The sequence below is a fragment of the Ictidomys tridecemlineatus genome, chromosome 3 (genome assembly GCF_052094955.1).
Source record: "Ictidomys tridecemlineatus isolate mIctTri1 chromosome 3, mIctTri1.hap1, whole genome shotgun sequence".
NCBI classification, from domain to species: Eukaryota; Metazoa; Chordata; class Mammalia; order Rodentia; family Sciuridae; genus Ictidomys; species Ictidomys tridecemlineatus.
Genome location: NC_135479.1, coordinates 89,735,014 through 89,762,408, shown reverse-complemented (window position 1 = coordinate 89,762,408; position 27,395 = coordinate 89,735,014). Strand labels below are relative to the sequence as shown.

Below are 27,395 nucleotides of genomic sequence, written 5' to 3'. Positions count from 1 at the left end.
TTGTTTTCATGTTGATAATTGTTGAAATTAGTGAAATAACAGATTCTTATTGTTCATTGTTTTCTTTTACACATCTGAAAATTCCCACAAGTTTTTCTTAAATTCCATTTTAATAAAATTAAAAAATCACTATTACAGAAAAATTAAGCACACACAAATACACCTACATACACCCCTTAAATTTGGCTCATACCCAACCAGATTTTCAAAAAATTATTTTTAAAAAAAGGCATGCAAGAGAAAAAAAGGAACAACCTCAAGAAAAATTTGAATCTGAACAGATAGTCTGAAAAAGTATGATTCTTAAAGTATTCTTTATTAAGATCATTAAAAGTTGTAGAAACAACTTTATATTATAAAGGCACAGGGAGACAGTTCTGATAAAATATTCAAATTAAACAGTAACTTACAGTACAAAAGACAATTTTAATGCACATACAAACCCCAAATGTCTGATTCAAAAATATTTTACTGCGTCTATTAATGGGCAATGATTAAAAATATAAATTGCTGCTGTATAATAAATATCTGATAGTGAACATCTTGATAGCAAAGTGAACAAAATATTTATTGCTTTTCACATACATATTTTCCCTGTAATTTAAAATTCCTAATTCTTTTACTATCTTCTCCTCAATCTTTTCCAAAGATAAAAAGAAATTTCACATAATCTCATGAAGGGGAATGGTAGTTGTAAGAAACTACCTCAAAAGCAATCACTGTTGGCAGTGTTCTCTCACTCACTACTTTGCAACTGCAACCACACTCACTCCTCCAAAATGTAAGAGAAACATTTACTAAATCACAGACAACTCCTCTGCAACTGGCATTCTAAGATTTGTAATGAATATTTATCAAATATAAAAGATGTTCTGTTTTGGAATTTTATATTTTATTTGTAATGTTGAGTAAGAGGTGAATGTTGGAAAAAAGATTTTCTTATTCCCACAAACACTTTCCAAAGTTGTAAAAAGTCAACTTAGTAATATCCTCAGCACTTAAGACATTTCATTGAGAGCTATGCAATGTATTGATGTATAAAAATTAACATAATGCAATCTATTTCAAAATGAAGATCTCTTGTCCTTTTTCTTTCAGTTTTTAAACTGGAATTAAATATTGATCTCATTTGCGTGTGTGTGTGTGTGTGTGTGTAGCAATCTAATTTTAGGTAGTGCAAGTAGAATTTCTATCACAATAATCAAATAATGGGAAAGCATCATACTAATTAATGCTTTTACAATGTAAGAAATACCTACATTAAAATACTTGATGAAGTTACTTAACCATATCTATGTTCAGAAGGTGTATAGCAGCTACTAATGTGCCTGGCACAGAGTTGATGTTCAATAAATAGTTGCTCAATTAATGAAAAAGCAAAACTTGGCTTTGGTTGTGCATAATTAATTACTTTTTTCCTTAGATAAAGTCAGTCTAGAACTAACTACTGCATACTACACCAAATTTTGCTGTAAACAAAATTGCTTCAAACAGAAAAATATTACCTATGTTAGTGATAGTCAACTTATAGATTTTTTTTTAAATAGACTACAAAATTCACACATTTGTTAGTTTTTATCCACAGACTGAGTTTTGATGTTTAGCAATTGGAGGAAGCCCCCAGTGGGCAGACTAGCTTCATGATAAAAATTACTGGTCCATAAATAAATAAAAAGATTCTAATACCTGATTACACTCAAATTACGACTATCATGTTAATTCTGCAAAACTACCAATGAATATCTTTAAGTTACATATTCTTGAAAGCAGAAGTTTAATTGCCAACATTAGAGAGTAAACAGGGAGATTTGATTTTAATGATAGCTAAGATATTGGATAAGAAAGGTAAGAAGGTGAATTCTATTTTAAATTCTAAACATAGGACTAAGTCTAAAATTTCTTTGGCATATGAATTACTATCTTGGGCTAGCTGAATTTTTTAAAATACTGGTTTATTTATTTCTGAACCAAAATTACCATCAAGGTGTAGATTGCTAGTATATAGTATACACTTGTTAAAGCCATTTAGTGTGACATTTTGCAACATATGCTACACTTCATGTTCAGTGTACATTATAATTATTGGCATAGAGGGATGTAACTTTTAATAACCTGAAATTATATCATGCAATGGTAAAACCACAGGTGAGGGGAAAATTATTTACATAATAAAATATTCAGCTTTCTAAAAAAACACAGTAAACCTGGGAATCCTGCCCTAACTGTAAATATGTACCGCATAGCACTGAATGAACACTAATTAAAATTTAAATGAACATCTACAGTAACCTGAATGTGTAAAATTTAATTTAAAAACCCATAAAAATGGCGGAAAAAAAAAACAACCTATACACCAGAAGGAAAAGGGGCCTATAAAACAGGCCAATCTAACTTGACATTCAAAGTAAAATGCAAGAGATTCACAAAATCATGATAGTAATGCAAACTAAGTCACCAAGTATCCTTTGATACACAGCCAACATAACTATCAGACTCATTTCCAATAGCTTAACAATATTCATTAATCCACTCAGGCAGGGGGGAGGGGGACAAAGCAGTCAATGATACCTCAAGTTTCCAAAGTATACGAACATACTTATTTGCAGAAGCATCATGTGAATTTTGAAGTAATGTCTTATTTTGATGGATGTTAATGTAAGATCTATCAGTGCAAGTTTATCATCCTCTGAATGTAATACTTCCAAATTTAATTTTTCCAGATAGTTTTTGGTGGTTGTTTTGCCAGTGCTGTTTAAATGAAGAAAGGAAAAAAAAAAAGTTCACCATAGACTACCTCACATTGTTACTTAATTGTGCTAGATATTCCCGCAGTTCTTTTGCTGCCTGGAATCTGCCATAGCGCTTCTTTGGGTTGGCACACTCATCCAGTAAGGCCTCGAGGCGGCCATCTTTGGCAATTTCACTTGGTGGGTCATGGAGGAGTCCTCCAGAAGTGCCACGCCAGGTGGCATGTCTGGATAAGAGGTTTTGACAAACAGCATAATAATTGTGGTCCACAGTAACACGGGCACAAAGAATTTCTTTTGAAAATGATAAGCAAGCTTCCTTATCACAGTCATCAAATTTGCTTTCATACCATACATCCCAGTTTTCAGGTTTATCTGTGAAAGATGGAAAAACAAAGAGAAAAATACATTTTAAAATAGAGTTCTCATTGCTTCCCAAAATAGGACATTTCACCATTTAACATACAAGTATGTACTTTACACTATTAGTCAGAGAAGTATATTATGATTTTAAATACTTAAATCACATATTAATTCACATCAATATTTACTGGGAGTTCCTCAGTGTCAACAGAGAACCAGACAAGGTTCCTACCACTCACAGGTTTAGTGCAGTGATTTTTCCATCATACATAGAAAGAATCAAAGTATGACAAAATGCTACAGGACTGGAGAGTATGTAGCATTTCTGCCTGCATGGAGAACATCTTATTTTAGGTCTTAAAAGATAACAAGTCTGAAAAGAAACAAGGAAAACTAGCATTCTAGGACCAGGATACAGTATATGCAAAGGCACATACTAAAGGGATTGGTCCAGTTGGTCAAGGAAACTATGAGAAGTTTATAGTGGATATAGTGTGAGACAGGTGTCTGGAAAGGAAGTACAGATGAGGCTGGAGAAAGATACTGTAACTTGAGCAATCATGACCATGACTTGTTTTATAGAAAGATAGTTCTTGCTAAGGATCAGAGACACTAAGATGATGACAGCAACTAAAGAAGGCCCAGTTTGGAAAAATATTTGACAGGTAATTAACAGGTAAGAGTATGTGTTAAGTTTAAGGTTTTAACTGGATCAGAAGGTAGGTGATAATAAAGTGTCAATTCTCCATAATAGAAAGAAAAAAAGTAGCTATAAGGTATTCAGGAGGGCTTGTGACACATGTAACTAGAACTAGACTGGAACTGTATGAGGTCAGGGGTATAATACCCATATTGTTTGCATCCATGTACTAGATGGAGTCAAGGTTTGAAGGACAAGTCACAAGCTTTATGTGGAAAAGAAAAGAAATTTAGGCAGATGAAACCATTTGGGAAAACCCAGAAGTAAAAAGATTCATTTGAGAAAACAAAAGGCCATAATTCCTGAAGAATCAAAGGTAAAAGAAAGAAGGATATTAAAAATGAAGCATGACAGGACCTACTCACACAGATCGTGCCCTGGTGAGGAATCTGGATTTTACTTGAAGCATGATAAGAAGCCATTAGATCATTTACAAAAATGGAGAGATAAGATCTGATTTGTTTTTCAAAAGTTGGTATTCTAGAAGACAGCAAAGGAAGAAAGGATTTCAAGAAGTTGTTACTAATCAAGAGTCACTTTCTCAACTTACTATTAGGTAGTTGCTAATGGCAAAGAAGATATCTAAGTCAGATTCTAATGGGTTAAGGAAATGAACAGAAACAGAAGTAGAAATAGGTAAATCAGCAAAATTAAAAAAAAAAAAAGAAACAACTGAAAAGCAAAAAGTAGCAGAAAGGCCTCTCATACAAACTTGTTTATGTGGAGGTAAAATAAATTGGATATTAATTGGAGTGAGAAGTGAAGGTAATATAAATTCTTTTAGAACTATTGTTTAAAAAAGAGATGAATTTTTTTGTAACTAAGTTTATATGATAAATGGAAAGACACTGAGGGAGTTGCCCCAGCAAAACTTCAATTTTCCTGTGAATAAAAAAAAAATCATTTATTAGAAAGTAGATTGAAGAGGATAAATAACTAGATAGGGGCCTTCTGTAAAAGGACCCTATATAGAAGGTCCAACTATGAGACATTTGAGAAGAATTGACCAGAGTTTAAATAGCACTAGAAAAATGTTCACTATATGAAATTTAAAAAAATATAGATGTTATATGATTGGATTCATTCAAGGTCAGCAATTAGCTGGTATAAAAACTGAAACCATTAATCCAGAAATGTTTGCATATAATGAAATATAAAAAATACAAAAAATTATTTTTACAAACACTGGAATAAAAATTTCAAAAGTTCAGGCAAACTGTACAACTCTTTGAACACATTAAAAATAAGTGAATTATACATTATAAAATTTTTTAAAAAGAGCCTGGTGTAAGATGCTACAACAACATTCCAACAGGGCATTCACTCCCTGTAGGAGGATTTTCATAGCAAGTTAAGAAATAAAAAGAAAGTAGATTAGTGAGCACACAATCAAAGCAATTAAAACAAGCAAGTGCTTAACAGTACTGTGCTAAATCATGCAAAAAGTTAGTGTAACCAAATATAATATTATTGTATTAGCTGCATTTTTCAGATGCCATAAATTTGCAACTTCTATTAATCTGAAGGTCCATATATCCCTTATATATCAGGGGAGCATATGGGATTAAAATATAAGATCCTTATTATGGACCAGAAACCCTTTGATTCCTTTTCCTAACTGAATTGGTTCTAAAATATAGACTTTAACACTTTAAAATTCCTATGGCATTTAATTTTCAAAATAGATCAGATATTATGCCAACCTATCATGTAGAGAGAGCTCACAAATAAAATGGAGAGCAAAGTTCTGGGTAAAATGTAATAATCAGAATGTCAAATTAAAGTCAGAGTTGCAGTATTAGGAATCACACAAATGGTTAAGAACAACAGAACATAAACCATTGTTTTAAGAGACCCCCCACAGAAAAATGAGGCCTCCATGAAAGTAGGACAGTCTCTTTGGTAGATTTTGACAAAATAAACTTAATTCTGCATTAGACTCCTAAACCTTAGAAGGTAGCACACTGTACACAAAAGACATACACACACACACACATACAAAGAATATTTGTATAGATATTAAACTTTAAAGATATTTACTAAATATGGGGAAACTGTGACTAAGAATATAACAAATTAATATTTGTTTGCTGACATTGGTTATGTAAAGTAAAGAAAGATGCAAGGTTGCCATCTAAGGAGGAAATTTAAGGCTTGCTTCATATAAATAAAAACATTGTTTCAACAGAAAAATTATAAACAAAACAAATCTAAAAGTTACATACTTACTTTGTCTAATTAATCTTTTGTCAGCAACCAAAACATTTTCAGCATCCACAATGATTACCTTCCCATCTCGAGGACCAACTGCAAAATTGTCAAAGCTGACATCCAGGAGGTAGAGTGCAAATTCAAAGTCATTGTTTGTAAGCTGCTCAGCTATTTCCATTAACTGCCAGGCAAGGTCAACTCGTTTCTCCCATGGTGCGTTGAAGTAACTCCAAAGTTCTTCTCCAACATAATTGACAGCCACCATTCTTCCACAAGCCCCAAGATACTTTGCAAATGGCCAACCTTCATCAGATGGAAAACTCTACAAAAGAATCAGCTTGCCATTATAAGAGATTCTAATGATGACATCCTCTTAGTAGAAATTACTACTAGAAATCACTGAATTTTCTTGTTATTGTCAACAGCTCATTAGATAAATTAATTTTTTTTCTACCTCATACCATTGCAATGGACCTGAAAAAATGTAAATGATGAACTTTCTATTTTAAGTTAAAATAAGATTTGACAAGATGTGCTTATCCAAAATCTCTAAACCAAACTTATAGATCAAAGACAAGACACTGTCTTCATCGCCAAATCTAAAGTATTTACACTTTCCTGTCATCTTCTTGACTCAGGAAAGTGAAATCAACCAATCATTCTAGTGAGTGGACATTAGTGCAAATCTATTCCCAACCATTATTTACCAGGCACGATGTACTAGGCTATGCTGATAAAAAGAGTAAACTAAAGAATTAGTTTCTTGAGCTATAGGCTCTTATTTTAGAAGACCAGACAGAAAACCTACCAATTAATTAGGGTACCTGGTTCTGGCCCTAGAGAGCATTTAACAGGGGCCTTAGGTAATACAGAAAGAGGGGTAGAATTTAGGGAAAGACTTGGGCTTTTAACTACATCCCAAGGTGAGGAAGGGACAAACTGATCCCTATCAATTCTACCTCCACTCCAAGCATCTTTGGCTAGTCTTGCTTTCCTTTCCCCAGCCACAACATTTTCTGTTCACCTTGGCCCAGCCTCAAAATTATTTATTTTCCTAAGTTTATCAAGATTTTTCCAATGGATATTGTTTTAAATAAAAAAAAAAATCTGCCATAATCATAATCAAGTCATTTTCAACTCAAGTAAAATGGTAGTTTATATGTAAAATACTTTCTACTGCTAAGTACCAACTACAAAATGAGCATTGGAGGGGAAAAGATATATGGGAAGTGTTATCTTAGACAACTTCTTAGATAAGAACACAAGATGGGAGGTGTTTGAGAGCCATTTCCTCTGCCTCCAACTTTTCTTTAGGTTGGAAAAGAAAAATTATGAGATGTTTACATAGCCACTATAGGGAGTGAAGGTGAACTATGAAGACAGTATTATATATATATAACCTCATAACAAAACACTGCGGAAAGAATATAAATGTGGTTACTTCCATTGCTAAAAATTGAACAATCTACATATACTTAAAGAGTTAGAGGCTCTTTTTGTGTCTTTTAAGATGCAATATTAATTTTACCCTGAGCTTTTGTCAAGACATAATAATACCCTTACATTAAAATTTTTATCAACTATAAAACAGAAAGAATATTTTTACAACTAATTTTTACCCATAATTTCCCATTTTTAAATTTGCTTTGGATATTGAGAAAAGTGACAGATTGCTCATGTCCAAAGTGATAAACTGATAACTACACATTGTTTTCAACTTTTTCTCCCAATTTAAAATACCTCATTGACCTTGACATTTTGGTTAGACAATGATAAATGATTTAACTATTATCCAGAGGTACTCATGTATAAAGCCCCTGACCAAAAAAAAAAAAAAAAAAAAAGGAAAAACACTAAAAATATGTAAATATCTGAAACAAAATAATTTTGTCATGTAAAAAGTAAAACAAAGACTCTTCCATACACTATTGATATATTATTCCCATGCTATACTGTAGAACAGATATAAACATATCTTTGTGCAAGTAAAGTAAAATGGTCTTTGACAACAGGAGAAAAGGGAACCCTGCCAACATGAGCACATGTACAAATGCCTCCTTGTTTTTGGAGTCTTTCCAACTGGCAAACGACAGTCAAATCCACACTTCATTACCCAAGTCCCTCACAGAACAGCGTAGAATATACGAACAAATGTCACATTGAGCAACTTTATACTCTTATAGTGATTTTGACAATTCTAACTGAAGTCTTTTATTTCTCATTTTATAAAAAGCACTACAATTCTTTCATATAGTTTGCTACCTAATCTTTTGGAATGACTTTAATAAATGAATTCATACCATTTGCTCACATGACAAGAATTTTTCATTGCATAATCAAAAAAGTCAGATATCCTTAATGAAAACAGAATTCTGTCGGACACATTGTAGTTAAAAAAAAAAAAAACCTCAAGGGAAGCCAAAATATTTGTTAGTTGCATATTAAGCAATCAATCCTGGCTTAGAATCAAATTATCATGGTCAAGTAGAGTTTGAGAGGAAAAACTCAAAACCTAGATTTGTTAAATATATCAAGCAATATAGAAAACAAGTATTCCTGGTGATCAAACTTCCACAGGCCATAAAACACAGTAGCTAGATAGAACAAGTTGCTTAGTACAGACTAGGTACACATTTTCTTATTTAAAACCAAATCTAAAACTCAGACTTTTTAATTGCCTAAACAATCATAATTTGATATAATCTGAAATGATGTGACTCTCTTAATGAATTATTTACAACTGAAAAAAAATCCAGGATTGGGGTTGTAACTCAGTGGTAGACTACTTGCCTAGCATATGCTAGGCACTGGATTCCATTCTCAAGACTGTATATAATTATATAAAGATCCCTCAACAACTAAAAAACTATTTAAAAAGAAAAGAAAAACTATACACAAATATGTCCACTGAATTGAGCAGCCAAAACTTAGAATGTACCAATTCTAATTGGATTAGAGGTACTTCACTTAATTTTTCAAGGTTTATAATAAAGCTTGAATATATTTCACGAAGTATAATGTGGAAAGTTTTTTAAATTAGATATTGGTTAAAACTATACAAAGGTACAAAAAAGGTATAAAACTATATGTTTACTTTTTTTGAAATTATTGAAATATTTTTAATTTTCAAAAGTTAAAGCTGTAACACTTTATATAAACTGTTAGCAAGAAAGCTGATATCTGGTTAACCTATATAAAACATAAGGTTTTATTTTCCTTTTCTTAGGAATACTCAAATACACTTATTTCATATCCTTCAAAAAATACTGAAGGATATTTGTATCCTTCATTTGTATTTGTATTAACAATTTCACAAAAATTATTAAGCATAAATAGTACATCCATGTTTTTCATAAATTTGAAATATTATTATATGCCACTTTACCCTCTTAGAAGAAATTTACCAGTTTTCACAATGAGAAAGCAGAAAATAATATATAATCAAAAGGAACAAGCCTGAATCTTTTATTCTCTGTCAACAGAAAACAGATTAAGTATGCGGATCAAAATAAGGATAGACACAGATGACTTATGTTTCTAACCTTTAACTCTGGCTCAGGAGTTAATAAATAATAATGCCCAATCTACTGGTAAACATGAATTCCTTATCAAATTTATATTCACTTTTATTAGTATTTTTTAAAGTAAGTTGATGGTAACACAAAGAAGACTTCTACAGACTATTACTACAAATGTAAAAATTCAAAATAGAAACTTGAACAGGGAATATTGAGCTCAGTGGTAGAGCACTTGCCTAAAATGTTCGAGGCCCTGAGTTCAATTCCCAGCACTGAAGGAAAAAAAAAAAAAAAGAAAGAAATTTGAAGTATTAGGCCAAACATAGTTAATCTTAGCCAAGATTTAAATAAATATTTCAAATGTATATAAATTACCATGTCTAGATATCTTTTATTTATTTTTTGGTAGCAAAATCTGAAGCCATTTTTTTTTTTTTTTTGGGTGGTGGGGGTAAGGGATACTGGGGATTGACTCCAGGGGCACTTAACCACTGAGCCACATCTCCAGCCCTATTTGTATTTTATTTAGAAACAAGGTCTCATTGAGTTGCTTAAGCACCTTGCTGTTGCTAAGGCTGGCTCTGAATTCGCCATCCTCCTATCTCAGCCTCCCAGCTGTTAGCATTACAGGTATGTGCCACCATGCTCGGCTCAAGCCACTTCTTAAGTATCACAAAATGTAGATATTATCAAGAGCAATACTATATGTAATTATATGCGGATTTTGGGAACAAGTAAACAAAATCACCAAGGTCATCTTCCACTTTATGAAAAACTAGAAGTGGGGTGACAAAGTTTATATAATCAATATTAAAGAATTTGAATATTTATACTTTATATAATATTTAATAAAATGTCTATATTTAAAGGGCAATAGAGTACATAAATAGAATAATAGATGTGAGATTATATTAAATAGTGATGTCCAGTTCAACCTCTATCTTACTAGCTATTACTATAGCAAAATAGTAACTTTTTTGAGCTTTGGATTCTTCCTCTGTAAAATTAGAATAACTGTACCACCATATTCATTAGGCAATCTAAGGAAAAAAGACAGGACATATATTTTGTAAATTAATATTATTTTATAAAAACTGCTTACTAAATCCAAACCTTCAAGAGATATGCTTATTTTCCAACAACTATTAAAAGACATCTGCAGCTGGGTGTGGTAGTGTATTCCTGTAATCCCATCAGCTTGGCAGGCTGAGACAGCAGGACTGCAAGTTCAAAGCCAGCCCTAGCAATGGTGAGGTGATAACAACTCAGTGAGACCCTGTCTCTAAATAAAATACAAAATAGGGCTGGGGATGTGGCTCAGTGGTCCAGTGCCCCTCAGTTCAATTCCTGGTACCCCCTCCCTCCAAAAAAAGGCATCTACAAAAACAAACACCTTCCAAATATAACAAGGAACCACTAAATTAGAAACACATTTCCACTGTCCTCTAGTACCTTCTTATTTATAATGGGATCTACAAAAAATAGTTACCAATATCTAAAAATATACAAAGTATCCAATGTATAGAGATCAAGAATACAAGGATTAAACTTGGTAAAATGCACACACATAAACACTTTAAGTTGCTTTCAACTTCTTACCTATAAGAACTATAAAGCAAATTTAAAATGACAAAATAACCTATTACTACCTAAATGAAAACCAAATTGTTATATTTTAATAATCAATAAAATGAGATGTGAATGTAATGATATGTGAAATCTAGAGCTAGAAGGTACCTGAACTGTAAATCTAACTAAATCTTACTAGTACAGTGTCAATTTGCCTAAAGAAGCAACACCAAGTCAGTTATAATTCTTTCTGCAAGAGTCAAAATGAATTCAAACGATAGGTTAATACAACTTTCCAAATTTTCCAATTTGGAAATTTTGAGAATTTTTCAAATTTTAGAAAGGCAACAGTGCATACATACTACAAGGCAGAGTCCCATAAGCAAACATTATGCTGTAAAGATAAAGTAAGATTATTCACCCTATAAGATCTCAGGCTGAGCCTAAATGATGAGGATAATATCAGAGAAACTGGGAATGGAGCAGTCAGAACATTCCTGGCATATGTTAAAGTGAGAAATTGTCTTCTTGATAATGAATAAAAGGCCAATGAAGCTGCAGTGAAATGAAGGAAATGGACTACTGAGGTAAAGGAGTCTGGTGAGAGAGGTAAGGAACAGAGCATGGTGGGACTTAGGAAAAAACAAATATATGGCAAACTTCAACGTTCCAGATTACTTTACATACTGGAGTTAACCAGGATCCTGTGGTATATAGCATTCTTCTAAAAACAAACAAACAAACAAAAACAAAAAACAAAGGTTTTAAAATAATCACAATATAACTTCCAAGTTAACAAGGCCATTAAATGTCTTAACATGGTCAGGAAAAAAGAAGACAAGGATGTTTGAGTAATGATATATAAAAGAGTATCTTTGGAATTTACATATTTAGTTTTAGACAATGAATGACAAGAGACTCACAGATTAAATTAAGGTCAACCTTAAGAGCGTTTGCATTCTATTGTCTTTTCTTTCTCCTATCTGACCAAAAGTAGTGTTCATATGCTAACTTTAAAAGAAAAATTATTTTCATATAAGAAATATGATATATTTTATAATCAATATTTTATAATCATTCATTACCTCACCACATTTCATTAAAAGAAACATAACTTTGTAGTTCACCTACAAAGATCAAATAAGTGCATACTGAACAAGAATGCACTACCATTGACTGAGCTTTATTTATTTTAAAGGAAGGAATTTCTAGCATAAATAACTTCAAAAAAAAAAAAAGCCTATTAGTAATCCAAACACACAATCCAAAATCTGGTTATCACATTATCTACATAACTGGCATTTTTGCACAAAATAATATGAAATGCAAACTTGAAAATACTTTTAGAAGGTGAATGTCATCAAAAATATAGGAAACATTTAAATGTTTGATTTAAAATCTTAAATTATTTTTAAAAGCCCACATTTGAATGATATCCCATTGTGGTGATGCATGTTATAACAGCTGTTCATACAGATTAGTCAACTGTGCTTGCTGGTGACAGACAAATGTGTTCACAGTTTTGTGAACTGTCTGGAAGGAGAATACAGTAAAATTACTGGGATGATTTAATGGTTACCTAATTTTTCTGAAATTTCTCTAAGACCTTAGCTTCCTAATTTGCCACATATCGGCCAAAATCCACAGAAAATACTGTAGAAAAATAACAATCTCAAGATTTTTAAGTCCTAGTATATGTCCCATTTATCATGAAATGATTTTCTGAATACCATTTTCTACCCACCTCAAATTCCAAGAATATTAACCAATGCCTTGAAAATAGCAAAATTATGTTATTCACTAAAACTCATGTCCAATAGTTGTATCTAAAATTGGAAAGCAAAGTCAAAACATACTAGCAACGACAACAGCAACAAAAAACTACCTAAGTTTAATAAATTGTTTTTTAGAATAAATTATTAAATGACCCACCCAAAAGACTTGACTGTAAATTTAAAATATGCGAACATTTACTAATCTCAACTGACCTTTTCTTACATACTCTCACACCAACAACTGTGATTCACATTTTTCACTTGTACATATAACTACAAGCACCATACTCAAACATTTGTTTCCAATAAAAACAGAATTTCAAAGAAATAGAAAGACATACATTTCTTTTGGTCCCAATAACCTAAGAATGCTACCTTGCATGGTGGCTCACACCTGTAATCCCAGCAACTCTGGGGTATGAGGCAAAGAGGATCTCAAATTCAAAGTTAGCTTCAGCAATTGAGCAAAGTCCTAAACAACTCAGTGAGACCCTGTCTCTAATAAAATATAAAAAGGGCTGGGGATGTGGCTTGGTTGTTAAGCACCCCTGGGTTTAATCCCGGTACCAAAGAATTTAAATAAAGAATGCTACCTTACTTTCCTTAGTCAAGATCTGATTTCTTTAAACAGTCTGATAAGTAGAAAAGTACTAACTTCCCTGGTTCCTTTAAAACATTAAATGAATTAACAACCCTCCAGCGAAGGATGGTAAAATATCTACTAATGGCACAGCATCTTCTTCCATTAAATATCTGGTGCCTGATTTTAGATTATTATTCTTGTTGCCTCAAACTTAAGATAGCTGAAACAAAACTCTGGGTTTCCCCAAACCATTTCTTCTCTGGGCTTTCTCATCACAATAGGGAACACAGTAGCTGCTCAGACCAAAAAAACAAGGTAACCCTTTATTCTTCCCTTTCCCTTGTATCTTAACCCAACAGCAAGTCTTAGAATCTACTTCTCTGAACTACATCAGGTTTGACTGCTTTTCATAACCTCTACTGCAACTACCTTGCTCCAAACTATCAAGCTCCCTCTCACAAGCTAAGAGCTACCTTCCCTGGTTCTTTTCTTGCCCCTTATAACACATTCTCCACAAATTAGACCCTATTGAAATCACATCTATGATTTCCCACTGCTCTGAAATAAAATTTTAGCTCACCAAGTGTGGTCACAGGCTACATAGGATCTAACCCTTGTATACCTCTATCTCATTTTCTACTAAATTCCCTATACCCACATTTGACACCTCTTGCCTCAAAACAGCTTAGCCCTCAGAACTTTGCATCATTGGCTTTTCCTCATTACTCATACCTCAGTTAAAATGTCACTCTTCCTGACCATCCCATTTAAAGTACTACTCCATTCCCAATCCAAGTTTCTTATCAGAGAGCTTACTTGTTCTCTTTACAGTATATAAAATTTGAAATTATCTTGTTCTTTGCTGCCCACACTAATGCTTCAGAAAGCCAAAGCTATTCAAACTTGCACCCTGGCCTGTCATCCTTACTGTATCCCAAGGGTGTATAGATCAGTTTGGGGCACTATTGAGCAATGCAGATAATTCTTGTCAGATCTCTTCAAAGCTATAAAACTCCAAAAGGGCTCTAGCAGGGAAAAACATGATGATCCTAAAGCATCATATCTACCTCATATAATAAATCTTTTAAGATTCCGAATCTAAGAATCCTCTATTTTTTTAGTATGACATTAACCAAACTAATAAATAGAATTATTAAACTACTATAATGATTTACAGAGAGAAAAACTGCTTTATGTTTCTGAATCCTTATCTGAACCATTTTTTACACTACTCACTCTATTCACTTTACTTTTATACGGGACAAATCCCTAACTCCCTTTAGAATTACTTTCCAATAAACTATACCCTGAAGAAATAGCTATATGTATACATATGTGTATATGTATGTGTGTGTATATGTAAGGCAAGTGACATTTAAATATCCTCTATGAGAAAAGTAAAATTTATGCATTTCTGAGACAGATGTCAAAATAATGCACTAAAGAATTTTTCTACTACTATAGATGTCTAAAAATGAAACAGTTGACTTGCAAAGAATATACTGTAAAAAGCTTTATAATTAAAGTGATTTGCTTTATGCCATTCAACAACTCTGTGGTAATAAGAATGTGAATGGGAAGTTATTCCAGTACTGTCCCCAACGCTCCTGCCACCCCCGCACCTCCACACTGGCAAAATTTCATTTATCCTTAGAACTTAATTACTCCCTGAAATTTTCTCTCATACCCATTTCTATTAAGATATGCCCAGTTATCTGGCAGTGTGCATACATACCTGTACTTCAAGGCTTATTATGCCATATTGATTGCAATGTGTTATACCTCATGCACGCACTATATACTACACAGTAAGCTAATGTTTGTCTAGGGCTGGCTTTTCATCCTTTCAGTCCAAATGCCTTGTAATAAGACTATTTGACAAATGAACAAACAAAATTCAGTTGTGACTGTAAGTCCATAAAGTCCCAGGTATTTCACAGATAACTTCTTAACAATCTATTGATTGGATAAAATATTTTGAAATATAGTTTACAGCTTTCTAGGTTTTATAAATAAGATAAATACCATCCTCATTGTACACTAGCAATTTTCAGTCTTCAGACATTTTTTAACTATTTATTAAAGTTCACTGTTCATGTAAAAAGAAATAAAGGTTTTATAATATAAGGTTACTAATAATTTAATATATAATGAGTAGAAAGAAAGAAAAAGTCAGCATTTTGTGAACAGTTAGCAGCAATGACAGTAACAAAGAAAGTGGGCTACAACCTACAAGCTTAAATACAAAGAATAAAAATCAGTATGACAATCTCCTGGGAACTGGCAACCCATGTCCAGAAAGCAGAATCCACACACAAAAAAAGCTTACTATTCCCCAGCTACATGTGTAAAGAATATGTACTAACTCATGCAGCAGAAATATAAAGAACAATCAAAGATGAGACAAAAACATAGAAAGGACAAAATTGATAATGGTTAAAAGATTTGGAAAAATCCAGACACCAGACCAAAGTGTCAAATGATTATGTTACACTGATCTTAAGGGCAACTTTCTCTTTCTAGGGTCTTTCTAAAATAAAGAAGTCTCCCTCCTTTTTAGGACCTAAAGTACATAGAATTGTTGTATTATTTTAGTTCTTTTTATGAAGGATATTTAAGTCAAAAGTATCATAAAACATTAAATGGAAAAACAGAAGTTCAAAATCTTATGAACTTATTAGATAAAAAGTAGTCTACTTAGAACTACTTCTAATGTGCTTGGAAGCCTAAATTTGGGAATACAGTTCAGTTACCACAGCAGCAGCCAGTGGAAGAAAAGTAGGTGTCTTCCTAAGCTGCTGCTTGAAAAACTCTTAAGACAAGAGTAGGGAACATCCTTCCAACAAACTAGTGCCCCATAACACACATTTAACTCTAGTTTTTTCCCTTAATGGAAATCTCTGTTTTTTTGTTTTAATCTGACTTCATACATATAAAAATCTAGGGGTAGCATAAAGACTTGCAATAAAGTTATCTATCCTAGCCTCTAACTCACATCTGAGCAAAGACCTTGTACACAAGTCTACAACCCGCTTTTCGAAAAGCTTAATTGGATCCATCAGTTAAAGCTGAACTCCACAAACAGCTAAAACAGGAAAAAACAAAAATATTTATAATTTTTCAAATCAAGAATTTGAGAGCTCCAGTATGTTGAGTCTGAAAGGGAAGGGACCTAACTAACCAAATGGTCTCAATTTACAGGGAGGAAAGTGAGTTCCACCAAAAAAGTTTAGCAACTTAACACAATTAGCTAAGTAGCAATAATCTTTTCCTTGTTGATTTTAAAAACTGTGTTTTAAGCAGTGCACTTCAAAGTATATGTCACTCTAAATATTATTTTTAAGATAAAAACACCATTCAAAGTACTGTATAAAAATTCATTCCTTAAGGTAGGAACAGGCAAAATCATTATAACTACAGGTATGGTTTACAGTTAGAATTTCCACTGTTTTTTAAGATAATCCGTACTCCAAGTAAGCTTCAAAATAGCTCTTCAAATGCACTAGATGAGTAAAGCTACTACTTTTAGCTTATTTACTATCATAGAGTGCTTACAATGTATCAGGCCCTATATAAATACCTTGCAGATATTTTTCCATTAATAAGAAATAAAATGAGAGCTTAAAAACAGTATCTTAAGCAATGATAGTTACATACTATAAAATTTAAGTCCTGATAAAACTATGATTCAAAAAGTTTAAGGCAAATGAAGTTCGACAAATACAAAGTAAAACAAATTTTCAGCTCCTCCCCAACAGCTTTCTTCATCTTTTAGAAACAAACCCATCTCCAGTAACCAGGTCAAAGTCAGAGATACTGTCTGGGCTTCAAGAAATCCAAACAGCATAAAATCCTCCCTGGCCCCACAGTCCTCTGTAAATTCAAGAATAGGTTAAGTACAAATACTAACAGAAAATTTACCAACAAAATAACTTGTCATCTTGCCAATTACCATGACACCTCAATTTTTTAATATTCCAAGACTGCTATTACACAATACAAAAATCAACAATGCTCCACTTCTGCTGTAGGACTATACATACTTGGCATTAAAATATACCTCTTGGTGAAGTGGAAAAAAATGTGAAGACAAAAAGAAGGTATCAGAATAGAAGATTAAGGTATTACTAGCATTATCTTGTTGCTTGAAGTTTATAAAAATTTTTTCGGAAGGCAATTCTGTCAGAAAAACATTCCTAAGAGAATAAGTCTATAAGCTGCTATAAACTATTAAAACCATCCAACAATAAGAAAAAAAGTGTACATTCATATGGCTTCCTTCACAATGGGAAATTTATATTACAAATCTATACAGCCTTGCACAAAATCACACAGATAATACCTTTCACAGCTCCTTCCAGGCACAATAGAAACTTTAATTTTTTATTGTTTCTTAAAATCAGGAGAGGAGAATGGGCTAAGTTAGTATGTATTCTTAGGTTCTTTCTTTAGTATCATGTCAAGAGATTTTCAAATGTAGGCCTGGAAGTATATTTACTATAAACAATTTCAATAAGAACAATTTGAGAAGTTAGTGCAGAATTAATTTCCAAACTAGAGAATTTTTGGACAATAGAATACAAGAAAAATCTAGTTTGTCACAAACTGTCCAAAAATTCATTAAGTAGCTCCCTCTCCTGGAAAAAAAAAAAAGTGGGTTCTTCTTTAAGCTGTAAAATACACACTGGTACCCTTTATTTAAAAGTACATGAAGCAGAAAATATATTTAAGTAGAGAGCCAAATTTGAGTAATTTTTCCTATCAGGATTAATATCCTAACATACCATAAGAAGCTATAGTTTTATAGAAACTTATATATACTAAAAAAATGTATTGTGTTTTCCTAGTTAACAAAAAGTTAACTAACCTCATGGTTTGGCTTACAGTATAAAATTTTGTACTTCAGAACAATTTTGAGATTCTTTTCATTTTAGTATTTTATACTATCATCAATCTTCAATTATATTGTTTATACTTCTGAACTGACTTTTACCAAAGATTAAGGGATTCTAAGGAAAGAAACAGCTCAATGAAGGTCTCTTATTTTAAAAAGTCTTATTCTTTTTTAACAGGTTAAGAAAAAATTAACATGTCAATATGATTGATTGGTAAAGACTCCAAAATATGTATTCCATGGTATGCAATTGGCTCTGCGGTATTAGTACCATTCCTGAAAACTAGAATGTCTAAATTAAAAATGCAATTTACAAATGTAACAGTCTACAAAGTTGACACATATTTTCTCACACACTACAAACTATTCAATCAGAGCAATTGTGTTACTAAGTTTTCAATAAGAAAATAATTGTGATTTTTGAAAATGCTGTTCATTACAAAAGATGTAAATAACACATAATCGTCAAGCGTAAAGCAAACTGAAAATGCCAAAAGAACTTCCAACAAAATATAAAAGCTTCCTGGATAAAGCAGATTTAACAGTGTAGATCACATACTAGAGTTTCTCAAACTCGGATATCATGACTAAGTTTATGGTTATAAAGAACTTGATAGGTTTTAAAATATTAGTCCTAATATTACTTGTTCCTAATACATCAATACTCAGAACTACCTGACAGAAATCTTTCAATAGGCAGCCAGTATTTTAAATGCAGGAAATGTATTACTAAGATAGTTCTTTACTAAACTGCGGGGTCCCAGAGATTTTGACAGACTATCTACTTCAGCAAACTACACTGCTAAAGCTTTTCAATGGAATAACCTTGCAGAGATAAAACAGATTTATATTTCTTAAATTGAAAAGATATTTAAATAAAAATAAAATTCAAGTGTCAATATATGTCATAAATATGGGCTCAACCTTAGGAAGACTGGCTAGTTTTTGAACTACAGCCTGAAGTAAATTTCTTCAAGAAAGTTTATCTAGCCTTATACATCATTCACTGTTCAAAGACATAGCACCATTAAATATGTAATCTGAACTTTAAAAATATTACATATGCCCCATGACACCTTAAAATTAATTAAGCTTAAAACCGACCACACTTAATTTGAGGCAAAACATCTGTTATGATTATTTGGTCAAACTGAGTGAACAAAACTGGTTAATTTTAGCTAGGATGAATAGTGGAGAATTTGAGAAAAGAAAACAATTTAAATAAATACTGCACATTCCTAGTAGTGCATTTTAGATTTAAAAAAAAAAAAAGACACTGTTTACAAATCCTCCAGCCATTAGTGACATTCTTGGCAGAACAGAAAGGGCATCGAACTATACTATACAAGTAACCAAAATTACTTGATTAATTTTGAGTCACTTTTCCCACTTTCTATTTGAAATACAGCAAAATTGGCATGAAAAGGGAGCACAGTAACTTTTCCTGAGTTACCAAAGAGGGATCACAACCGCACAGCTGTAATCATCATCCAAGGACACATTACAGCCGGGAGTGTGCAGAAACTCCACTACTCCAAAGGCAAACATTTATTTTCTTTGCTGTCACCAGTAAAAAGATTCCATCCTACTACCTTAAAAGGGCCATTTACTTCCAAAACAAAGTCAGAAGGAAGCAAAGAACAATAAGGCAAGACGCCAGAACCTCCTTCCCCATTTCTCGCCGGCCTAACATTTCATCTCCTTTCAAGCTGATTAGCAGATGAACAGGGCAGGTCACAGATCACGATGAAAATGTCCGGCGTGGCCTTAGCGTCCCCTTTCCCCCACATCTCAGATTTACTCCCGCCCAAGGCAGAACTCCTGGATTAACCTCGTCGCGGACCACTGTCCCACTCTCTGACCTCATCGTCCCCAATGGGCTTTTTTGAAAGACTGCCAGGTAACTGAACTGAGAAGTAAAACAAAGACTCTGGGGCCGAAGTTAGGCCGCCAGAGGGGACCGCGAAGGGCAGCGCGAGAGTGGCACAAAACCACGCGGGAAGAACTGCAAGCTCCAGGGCTGGGTCGCGGGGCGCGGTGGACCCGTAGCCCGGCAGATGAAAGCAGAAAAGCGGGAGGGCGGCGGAAGGGAACTCGCTGGAGAGACATTTTTGGGAGCGTGCGAGACGCACTCCCTCTGGCGTTGAAGGATCCGCAGTCGAATCGGAGATGCTCTAGAGTGCGGGTGACACGCGCAGCCTCTCCATCAGCAGGTCGCCCTCCTCACCGGGCGCCGCCCCTTCCCACGCCCGTCGCCCCTCGGCAGGACGCCCCCCGCCCAGCCCCCCGCCTACCTGTAGCACCAGCGGCTCGGGGTTGAAGGCCAGGGTAAGCAGCAGCTGCATGCGCTCCGAGTCCTTGAGGTTTCGGAGCAGGAAGCTGCCCGAGTCCTTGGTCTCGGCATAGCGGCGCACCAGGCGGTCGAGCAGGCGCTGCGAGGGGCAGTGCACCAGGTCCGACCAGCCCTCCACCGCCTCGGGCGTGAGCAGGCGCACGTCGCCGTTGAGGCGCGCGAACTCGGTGCGCGGCATGGCCTGGAGCAGGTCACAGCGGGGCCGGCCGGTGGCCCGCTTGCAGATGCTCTGGTCGAGCTGCGCCAGCTCGCGCTGCGAGCCGAGGCGCTTGAGCACCACTCGGCGGCGGCCGCCCTCGCGGGGCTCGCCGTACTGCGCGAAGTAGACGTTCTTCACGTTGAGGAAGTCCAGCAGGCGCAAGCGGCCCCACGCCTCGAACACCACCTGCCCGTTGAGGAATCGGCGGCACCAGCTCGTGCCGAAGCACGCCGGGCACTTATTGAGCTGCAGGAAGCGCCGGTCGGTCAGCTCGTTGCGCTGCCAGGAGGCGAGCAGCGACGGCGAGTGCAGCACCATCAGCACCAACAGGCTGCCCAGCGCCGCCAGCTTCAGCGAGCGGGACAGGCGGCCCAGCTTCGGGGGCACCAGGCGCCACATCCCGCCCGCCCGCCCGCGACCGGGAGGGCGAGGGCACCCCGGGGCGCCCCCACCGCGCCGCGGCACGGAGAGCGACCGCAGGGACCCCGAGAGGGAGAAGGCGCGAGGGCGCGGGCCGGGACGAGAGGCGGAGTAGGTGTGAGACCGGGAGACTGGGAGCGGGAAGGAGCCGACCCGAACAGGCTGCGACTTCTCCCAGTCACTAGTCTCCACAACTCTCCAGCTCCCTCCTCCGAGCTCCCCGCCCTCCGACTCCGGCGGCGCCTCCCCCTCGCCAGCCAAGTTATAGAGGAGCGGGAGGGGGAGGGAGAGCGGGGGCCCGACGGCCGCGCGCACGCGGCGGCGCGCACGCGCACTGCCCGCTCCGGGCGGGAGAGCTGCGGCGGCGCCGGTCAGCCGGCTGCGAGCAAGCGAGCGTCCGTGAAGAAAGGAGAGAGGAGGAACTCACGCAAGGGGAAGAGGAGCTGAGATGTCTCACACCCAAAAGTAGCAACAGTGTAGGAAGGTGGGAAGGATGAAGCGCCCGCGCGTCCTTGACGCCGTACGCCCCTGCTCGTACTCGCGGACTCTCCGGAGAGAGCGACGGGGGGCCGGGGGCGGGGCCGGCAAGGCGGAGCGAGCGCGACGCGCGCTGCCCGGAAAGCGTAAGCGCGGGCTTGTGGGGGCGGCTGTGGGGAGGCTCAGTAAGGGCGGAGCTCCAGCGTTCGTGGGAGGGGTAAACTCGCAAGCTCTGGCGGAGACTTAGTAGTAGTTCGTCTTTTGTGATTGTCGAATTTTATGGGGCCTTGCCCACTGCCACTGGGTAAAGGAAGGATCTGTCTTGGGAGAGGGGAAGAAAGGAAAAGAACTGGAGAAGCCAACTGCAGCCCCCTTCTCTCGGGACGGAGCGGGGCGGAGCGTCTGTGGGCGAGTCCTGAGTGGGCGGGGCGGCCTTCTCTCCGGCCTTATACGGTGGGGCGCGCGCCGGGGGCGGGGCGAGGTGGGGAGCGCGGGCGCGAGCTCCCGCGCCCAGCGGCGGGGGCGGGGCGTGAGTCGGGGTAGACTGGCTGGGAACTGCGTATTTGGCGTCTCTTCTATGAAGGCATTTTAGATTTTCCTGAGTGGGCACGAGAAGAACGAAGTCCTCGAGATGCTTTATTTAAGGGAAAATAGGATGAAGGGGAACCGACGCGGCCGGGTGTCTCGGGAAGGGCCGCCCTAGCCGCCGAGGAGAGGCGAGGAGGGGCCGGCTTTCCCAGGCCCCCCGCCTGGTTCTCCAGCCGGCCGGTGGAAACCCTTTCCTGCTACTGGGCCAAGCGATTTCCCAGCACCGTCCAAGGGTCCAGGAGGAATGGGCGGCCGCCCAGCTCGGGCCTGCCGGGCGGGCTGCGACGAGTTCCGCGGCGGTAGCCTTGGGGACGCGGAGCCGCCTGCTGCTCCATCCGGCGGGCTCCGACGCTCACCGACTGCGAAACGACGACAGAGCTCTGCTGGAGTAGGGGACAGGGCCTTCAGCAGTACCTGCGAATATGTATTAAATCGTAATGCTTTTTAATTGTAGCTCTAGAATAATTAGAATGAGAAGTGATTCTTAGTTGATGGATAGGTAGTATCTGATTGCTTATTAACTATCCTTATGTCTTTACTGAATTAATTTTAGGGGTTGAATAATTAGGAAGATTATAGTAACTAGCATGTATGGATGGACTCTTTACAGAGACAATGCTGGGATAACAAATTTATTTGTCCGAATTATCTGTGTTGTTTGTAACAGTCGTCCTTTCTCGAAAAATATTGGTGAGATTTATGTTTTTGTCTTTTGTGATGTAAGAATTCATAATTTGAAAAAAATCTTTAGGCAGCTTAATAAATACGTGCAACAAAGATTGGTTTTTACCTGTTAATATTATATGCAACTTGGAAATTGTGGTCTTTAAAAGCCTTGTACAAAATGAGAAGTTTTGCAGCTGTAACTGAGCTCTGTATGTTGCTTTTGGCAGGGATTTAACTTCCCTCAAGCATCCCCAAACCCCATACAATGTAGTTAACCTGCTAAAGCACAAATGAATTTCCTCTATAAAGAGTTTGGTGTTATTGGTCTTGATAACCTGACCTCTGCTGCTGCTGCTGAATTGTAAAATAGGCAAGTTACCACTAAACTGCATATTTGTTCTCTTTCTACTAGCTTCATAGATCTGTTTGATTAATAATACTAGATAGTATGTATGGAATTGCTTTAAAACTATAGAAAAACCACAGAAGTTTTTATATCCATAGTTAGAACTAATGATTGGCATTCTTGCCAGTAAACAGTACTGAGGGAATTGGAGACTATTTTCGTGTCTAGTAAGAGGATTAAATGCTTCTCTCTATGGAAAAGAACTGTGGAGTTTATAAACTGCTCTGGATTATGCCTTCAAATTGTATAATATCATTTAAAGGGTGAAAGTTTAAAAAGGATACTAATCTATACAGTTTTAATTTTGAAAATGCTTGCTTTGCACCTAGTATTTACTTAAAAAGCTCTGATGGTCTTTTCAGTTAATTTTTCTGGATGTTTGTCAAGATAGTAAGGGGGGGGAGGTGCCTTAAAAGCAGGTGAGATAAACTCGTTGTTACAAAGATCAGTGAGTGAGTTTTAATGTACATTCTTCACCTTTCCTATAAACTAAGGATGCTTTGGACTAATGGATCATAAACAATTATTCAGAGTTCTTGACCATGATTTTAAATAAGGGCAAATAATGTAATTTCCAGTGTATTGTAAATTAACATTTTATACTAACTATCATTGCTTGACATGTATCCAGTAGAATTAATTGGAATCCAGTACTTAATAAGAATCATCGTCTGTTTTTTGAGTTGAAATTTTGTGTTATACTGGCTGGAGATATTTTTGGTGTCATAAATGGGGAGCAGGGTTTCACTGATGTCTCACAGAAGGAAGCTAGTAATGCTGCAAAACATGGTTCACAGCACAAAACAACACCCCCACAACATGGAAATAAGCACCCCAAATGTCATCATGTGCTGTTTAGAAACCCTGACTTATGGAATCCTCTTATGTACTGTGGTTTTAGGTGCGGTGCGAAAGTTTTTATTGTTTGTTATAATTATCTACATCAAAAAATTGTGTGTTCGATACTACTATTAGTATACAACTAATCAAAATAACAAATCATTTCAGTTTTGAATAATTAAATGTTTTTATTGAATTGGGAAAATGCTTCCTTACCTAGTCTATTGATTCTATTTAGTGTAATTACTATTATGTCCTGGGACATTGTACACATCCTGATCCTTTTGTAAAGACCATAAAAGTAAGTCTACATTGGCTAAGTTAACCCAGAAAGGCACAAGTTTCTTTTCCTTGGCGAATTTTTGAGACTTAAGTACCCAAAACACTACCTGATATAGGTGGTGGTTCCATTAGTGGTTGTATTTAATGGATGGATGGATAAAAAACTGAAGGAATAAACACTTTCATACTAAATACTGTTGTAATGATCCAGACTAGCAAAGATGAATGTGAGCAGTGATACTGGTAAGAACTGGCACACTCTAGGTATATTCTAGAGATAGAGCCAAGAAAATATACTCAAGGTTTGAATGTAAAAGGAAAACATCAGGTATCAATGCAAGTTTTTGTCTTTACTGTTAAGAATTACTATTTGTGTAAGTCTGTTGGGTCTATTATAACAAAAATATAGACTGGGTGGCTTTAAATTCAAATTTATTTCTCATGGTTCAGAAGCCTAGGAATTTCATGATCAGGGTGTTGCAAATTTGGTGTCTGATGAGACCACTCTTCCTAGTTCATACAGACACATCTTTTGCTTTCTTCACAGGTAGAGGGGTAAAGGATCTCTGAGATCTTTTATAAGGACACTAATCACCTCCCAAACATTTCCACCTCCAGATGCCATCACATTGGGGGGTTCAACATGTGAAATGTGGGTAACATGAAACACTCAGACCATAACATCAGTTATTGAGATGGGAGAAACAAAATAAGCTGAGGAAGAGGCAAGGATAGCTTGTCCTTTTTCTTCATTTGTGTTTCTAAATTTAATTTCTTCATTTGTGTTTCTAAACTTAATTTACCTGTCATTATTGATTAAAATATAATTTGCTTTCAGTCTAATTAAAAGATCTACCCAGTTATTTTCCCACATACACTTTTTGAATTTTAAATCAACAGCTCTGTACAAAGTTATTTTCTGGTATCAAACAGTTGGCTCCATTGGTTATAAAAATAGAATTATCAAGCTTACATGTACCAAATCCATGAGTTTTCTTAAAATAATTGAGTCATACAGTTTTCTGATCTGCTTAGAATAATGGAAATTCAAATACAACCACAACATCATAATTTATGATTTATGTTAATTAAAATTAGCATGCAGTGTTACTTGGAGTTTTCTACATTGGCTAAGTTAACCCAGAAAGGCACAAGTTTCTTTTCCTTGGCGAATTTTTGAGACTTAATTTTTTCCCCAGTTTGGTTCAGCAGAAGAAAATTAATATATATACAATTGATGTTTCAGTGAGAGGTCACATGTTCCCACTTGTTAAAATCTTTCATTAACTCAAAACATGTATACTTGTATAAATTAACATTATTAGTATCTATTTTATGGGTTGGCATACATACTGAAAATGCCCAGTTATTCAAATTCAACCAAGTCCAGGATTCTGAGAGTGTAGGTTCTCATATCTAGTGGAAGGGGGTGATTTACATGTACCAACTGTATTAGTTGTTAGAAATATTGAGATATGAGCAAATGTTAAGAGAGTATGAGCAAGTATGAAATTCCTGTAGCTACAGACACTATTTTTGCATTTATATGACACCTCTTAGGAGAATATACTGTATACTAGGAAGATATTGCTGTTTCAGCATGTTTTTCTCTTCAACCTCATATTCTGAGTTTTCTACTTCACCTTATCCACTAACTTATGTAAATGGTGTTCCTGCCACCTCTACTAGGTGATGTCAACTGTAGCCCACAGCTCTTTCTGAGCAAGCATGCCAGAAAGCTTAGAGAAAAGAAACATCCTGTTCAGAGCAAAAGCATCCTGGGTAGACAAAGCTCTGCCTGCTTTCTGACTTGGGCATCTTTACTAGGCACGCTCTTTTTTTTTTTATTGAATTTTAAAAAAAATGACAGTGAAATGCATTACAATTCTTATTATACATATATAGCACAATTTTTCATATCTCTGGTTGTATATAAAGTATGTTGACACCAATTCGTGTCTTCATACACGTACTTTGGATAATGATGTCTATCACATTACACCATCCTTGCTAACCCCCTGCCCCCTTTTTTCCCCTCCCACCCCTCTGCCCTATCTAGAGTTCATCTATTCCTCCCATGCCCCCGCTCCCTACCCCACTAGGAATCAGCCTTCTTGTGTCCGAGAAAACATTCTGCATTTGTTTTTTGGGGGAGGTGAGGGGGGATTGGCTTACTTTACTTAGCATTATCTTCTCCAAAGCCATCCATTTACATCTGCAAATGCCTTGATTTTATTCTCTTTTATTGATGAGTAGAATTCCATTGTGTATATCTGCCACATTTTTACTATAGGGACACAGCCACGTCAATGTGTATAGCAGCACAACTCACAATAGCTAAACTGGAGGCAACTTAGATGCCCTTCAGTAGATGAATGGATACCAGGCTCTCTTAATGGAATCTACATGAAAACATAAAAGACATGTTAAGTCTTCAGCCTAATGGCTCTGCCAGTTATAAAAGTCATCCAAAACAATATTTTTCTCTGCTTGGGCATCAAATATGATGAATATTTAGTGTTTGAAATTTTGTAGTCCAGAAATACCAATGTTTTTCCTTCATAGAAAGACATTTCTTCATTTCTTACAGTTAAGATCATCCCCGCTTTTGGGTTGGGTTGTGTTTGTTTGTTTGTTTGTTTGTTTGTTTGTTTAGGAGAATTGATTGTAAAGATGCTATTTCCAATGTAATATAAAATCATTACTTGAGAGAAGTTAAATAAGATCTAAATAAATGGAAGAAGAATATACCATCCATGTTCAAGGATTAACAGATTTAATATTGTAAAGGTATCTTCTATAAA

General features: G+C 36.2%; 1 protein-coding gene across 2 annotated transcripts; it reads right to left on the bottom strand.

Moving 5' to 3' along the window:
* Window positions 1–297: 297 nt before the first annotated feature.
* On the bottom strand, window positions 298–21,918 carry Dipk2a (divergent protein kinase domain 2A). Of its 2 annotated transcripts, none has more exons than XM_040269916.2 (3): window positions 21,760–21,918; window positions 6,040–6,343; window positions 298–3,122 (listed from the first exon to the last, which is right to left on the bottom strand). In XM_040269916.2, exons 2-3 carry the CDS (start codon window positions 6,284–6,286, stop codon window positions 2,791–2,793), a joined length of 579 nt encoding a protein of 192 aa, XP_040125850.1. In that variant the 5' UTR covers window positions 6,287–6,343; window positions 21,760–21,918; the 3' UTR covers window positions 298–2,790. The 2 variants fall into 2 exon arrangements, with proteins under 2 accessions (XP_040125850.1, XP_005325785.1); XM_005325728.5 differs by lacking the exon at window positions 21,760–21,918 and adding an exon at window positions 20,655–21,718.
* Between the last annotated feature and the right edge of the window lie 5,477 nt (window positions 21,919–27,395).

Excerpts from the sequence above, each read along its gene's own strand:
- Dipk2a (XM_005325728.5), bottom strand. The coding sequence starts at position 21,311 with ATGTGGCGCCTGGTGCCCCCGAAGCTGGGCCGCCTGTCCCGCTCGCTG. Across the intron at positions 6,344-20,654 it reads CCGAGCCGCTGGTGCTACAG|AGTTTTCCATCTGATGAAGG; the intron begins GTAGGCGGGGGG and ends ATTCTTTTGTAG. Across the intron at positions 3,123-6,039 it reads CAAAAGATTAATTAGACAAA|ATAAACCTGAAAACTGGGAT; the intron begins GTAAGTATGTAA and ends CATCTTTCACAG.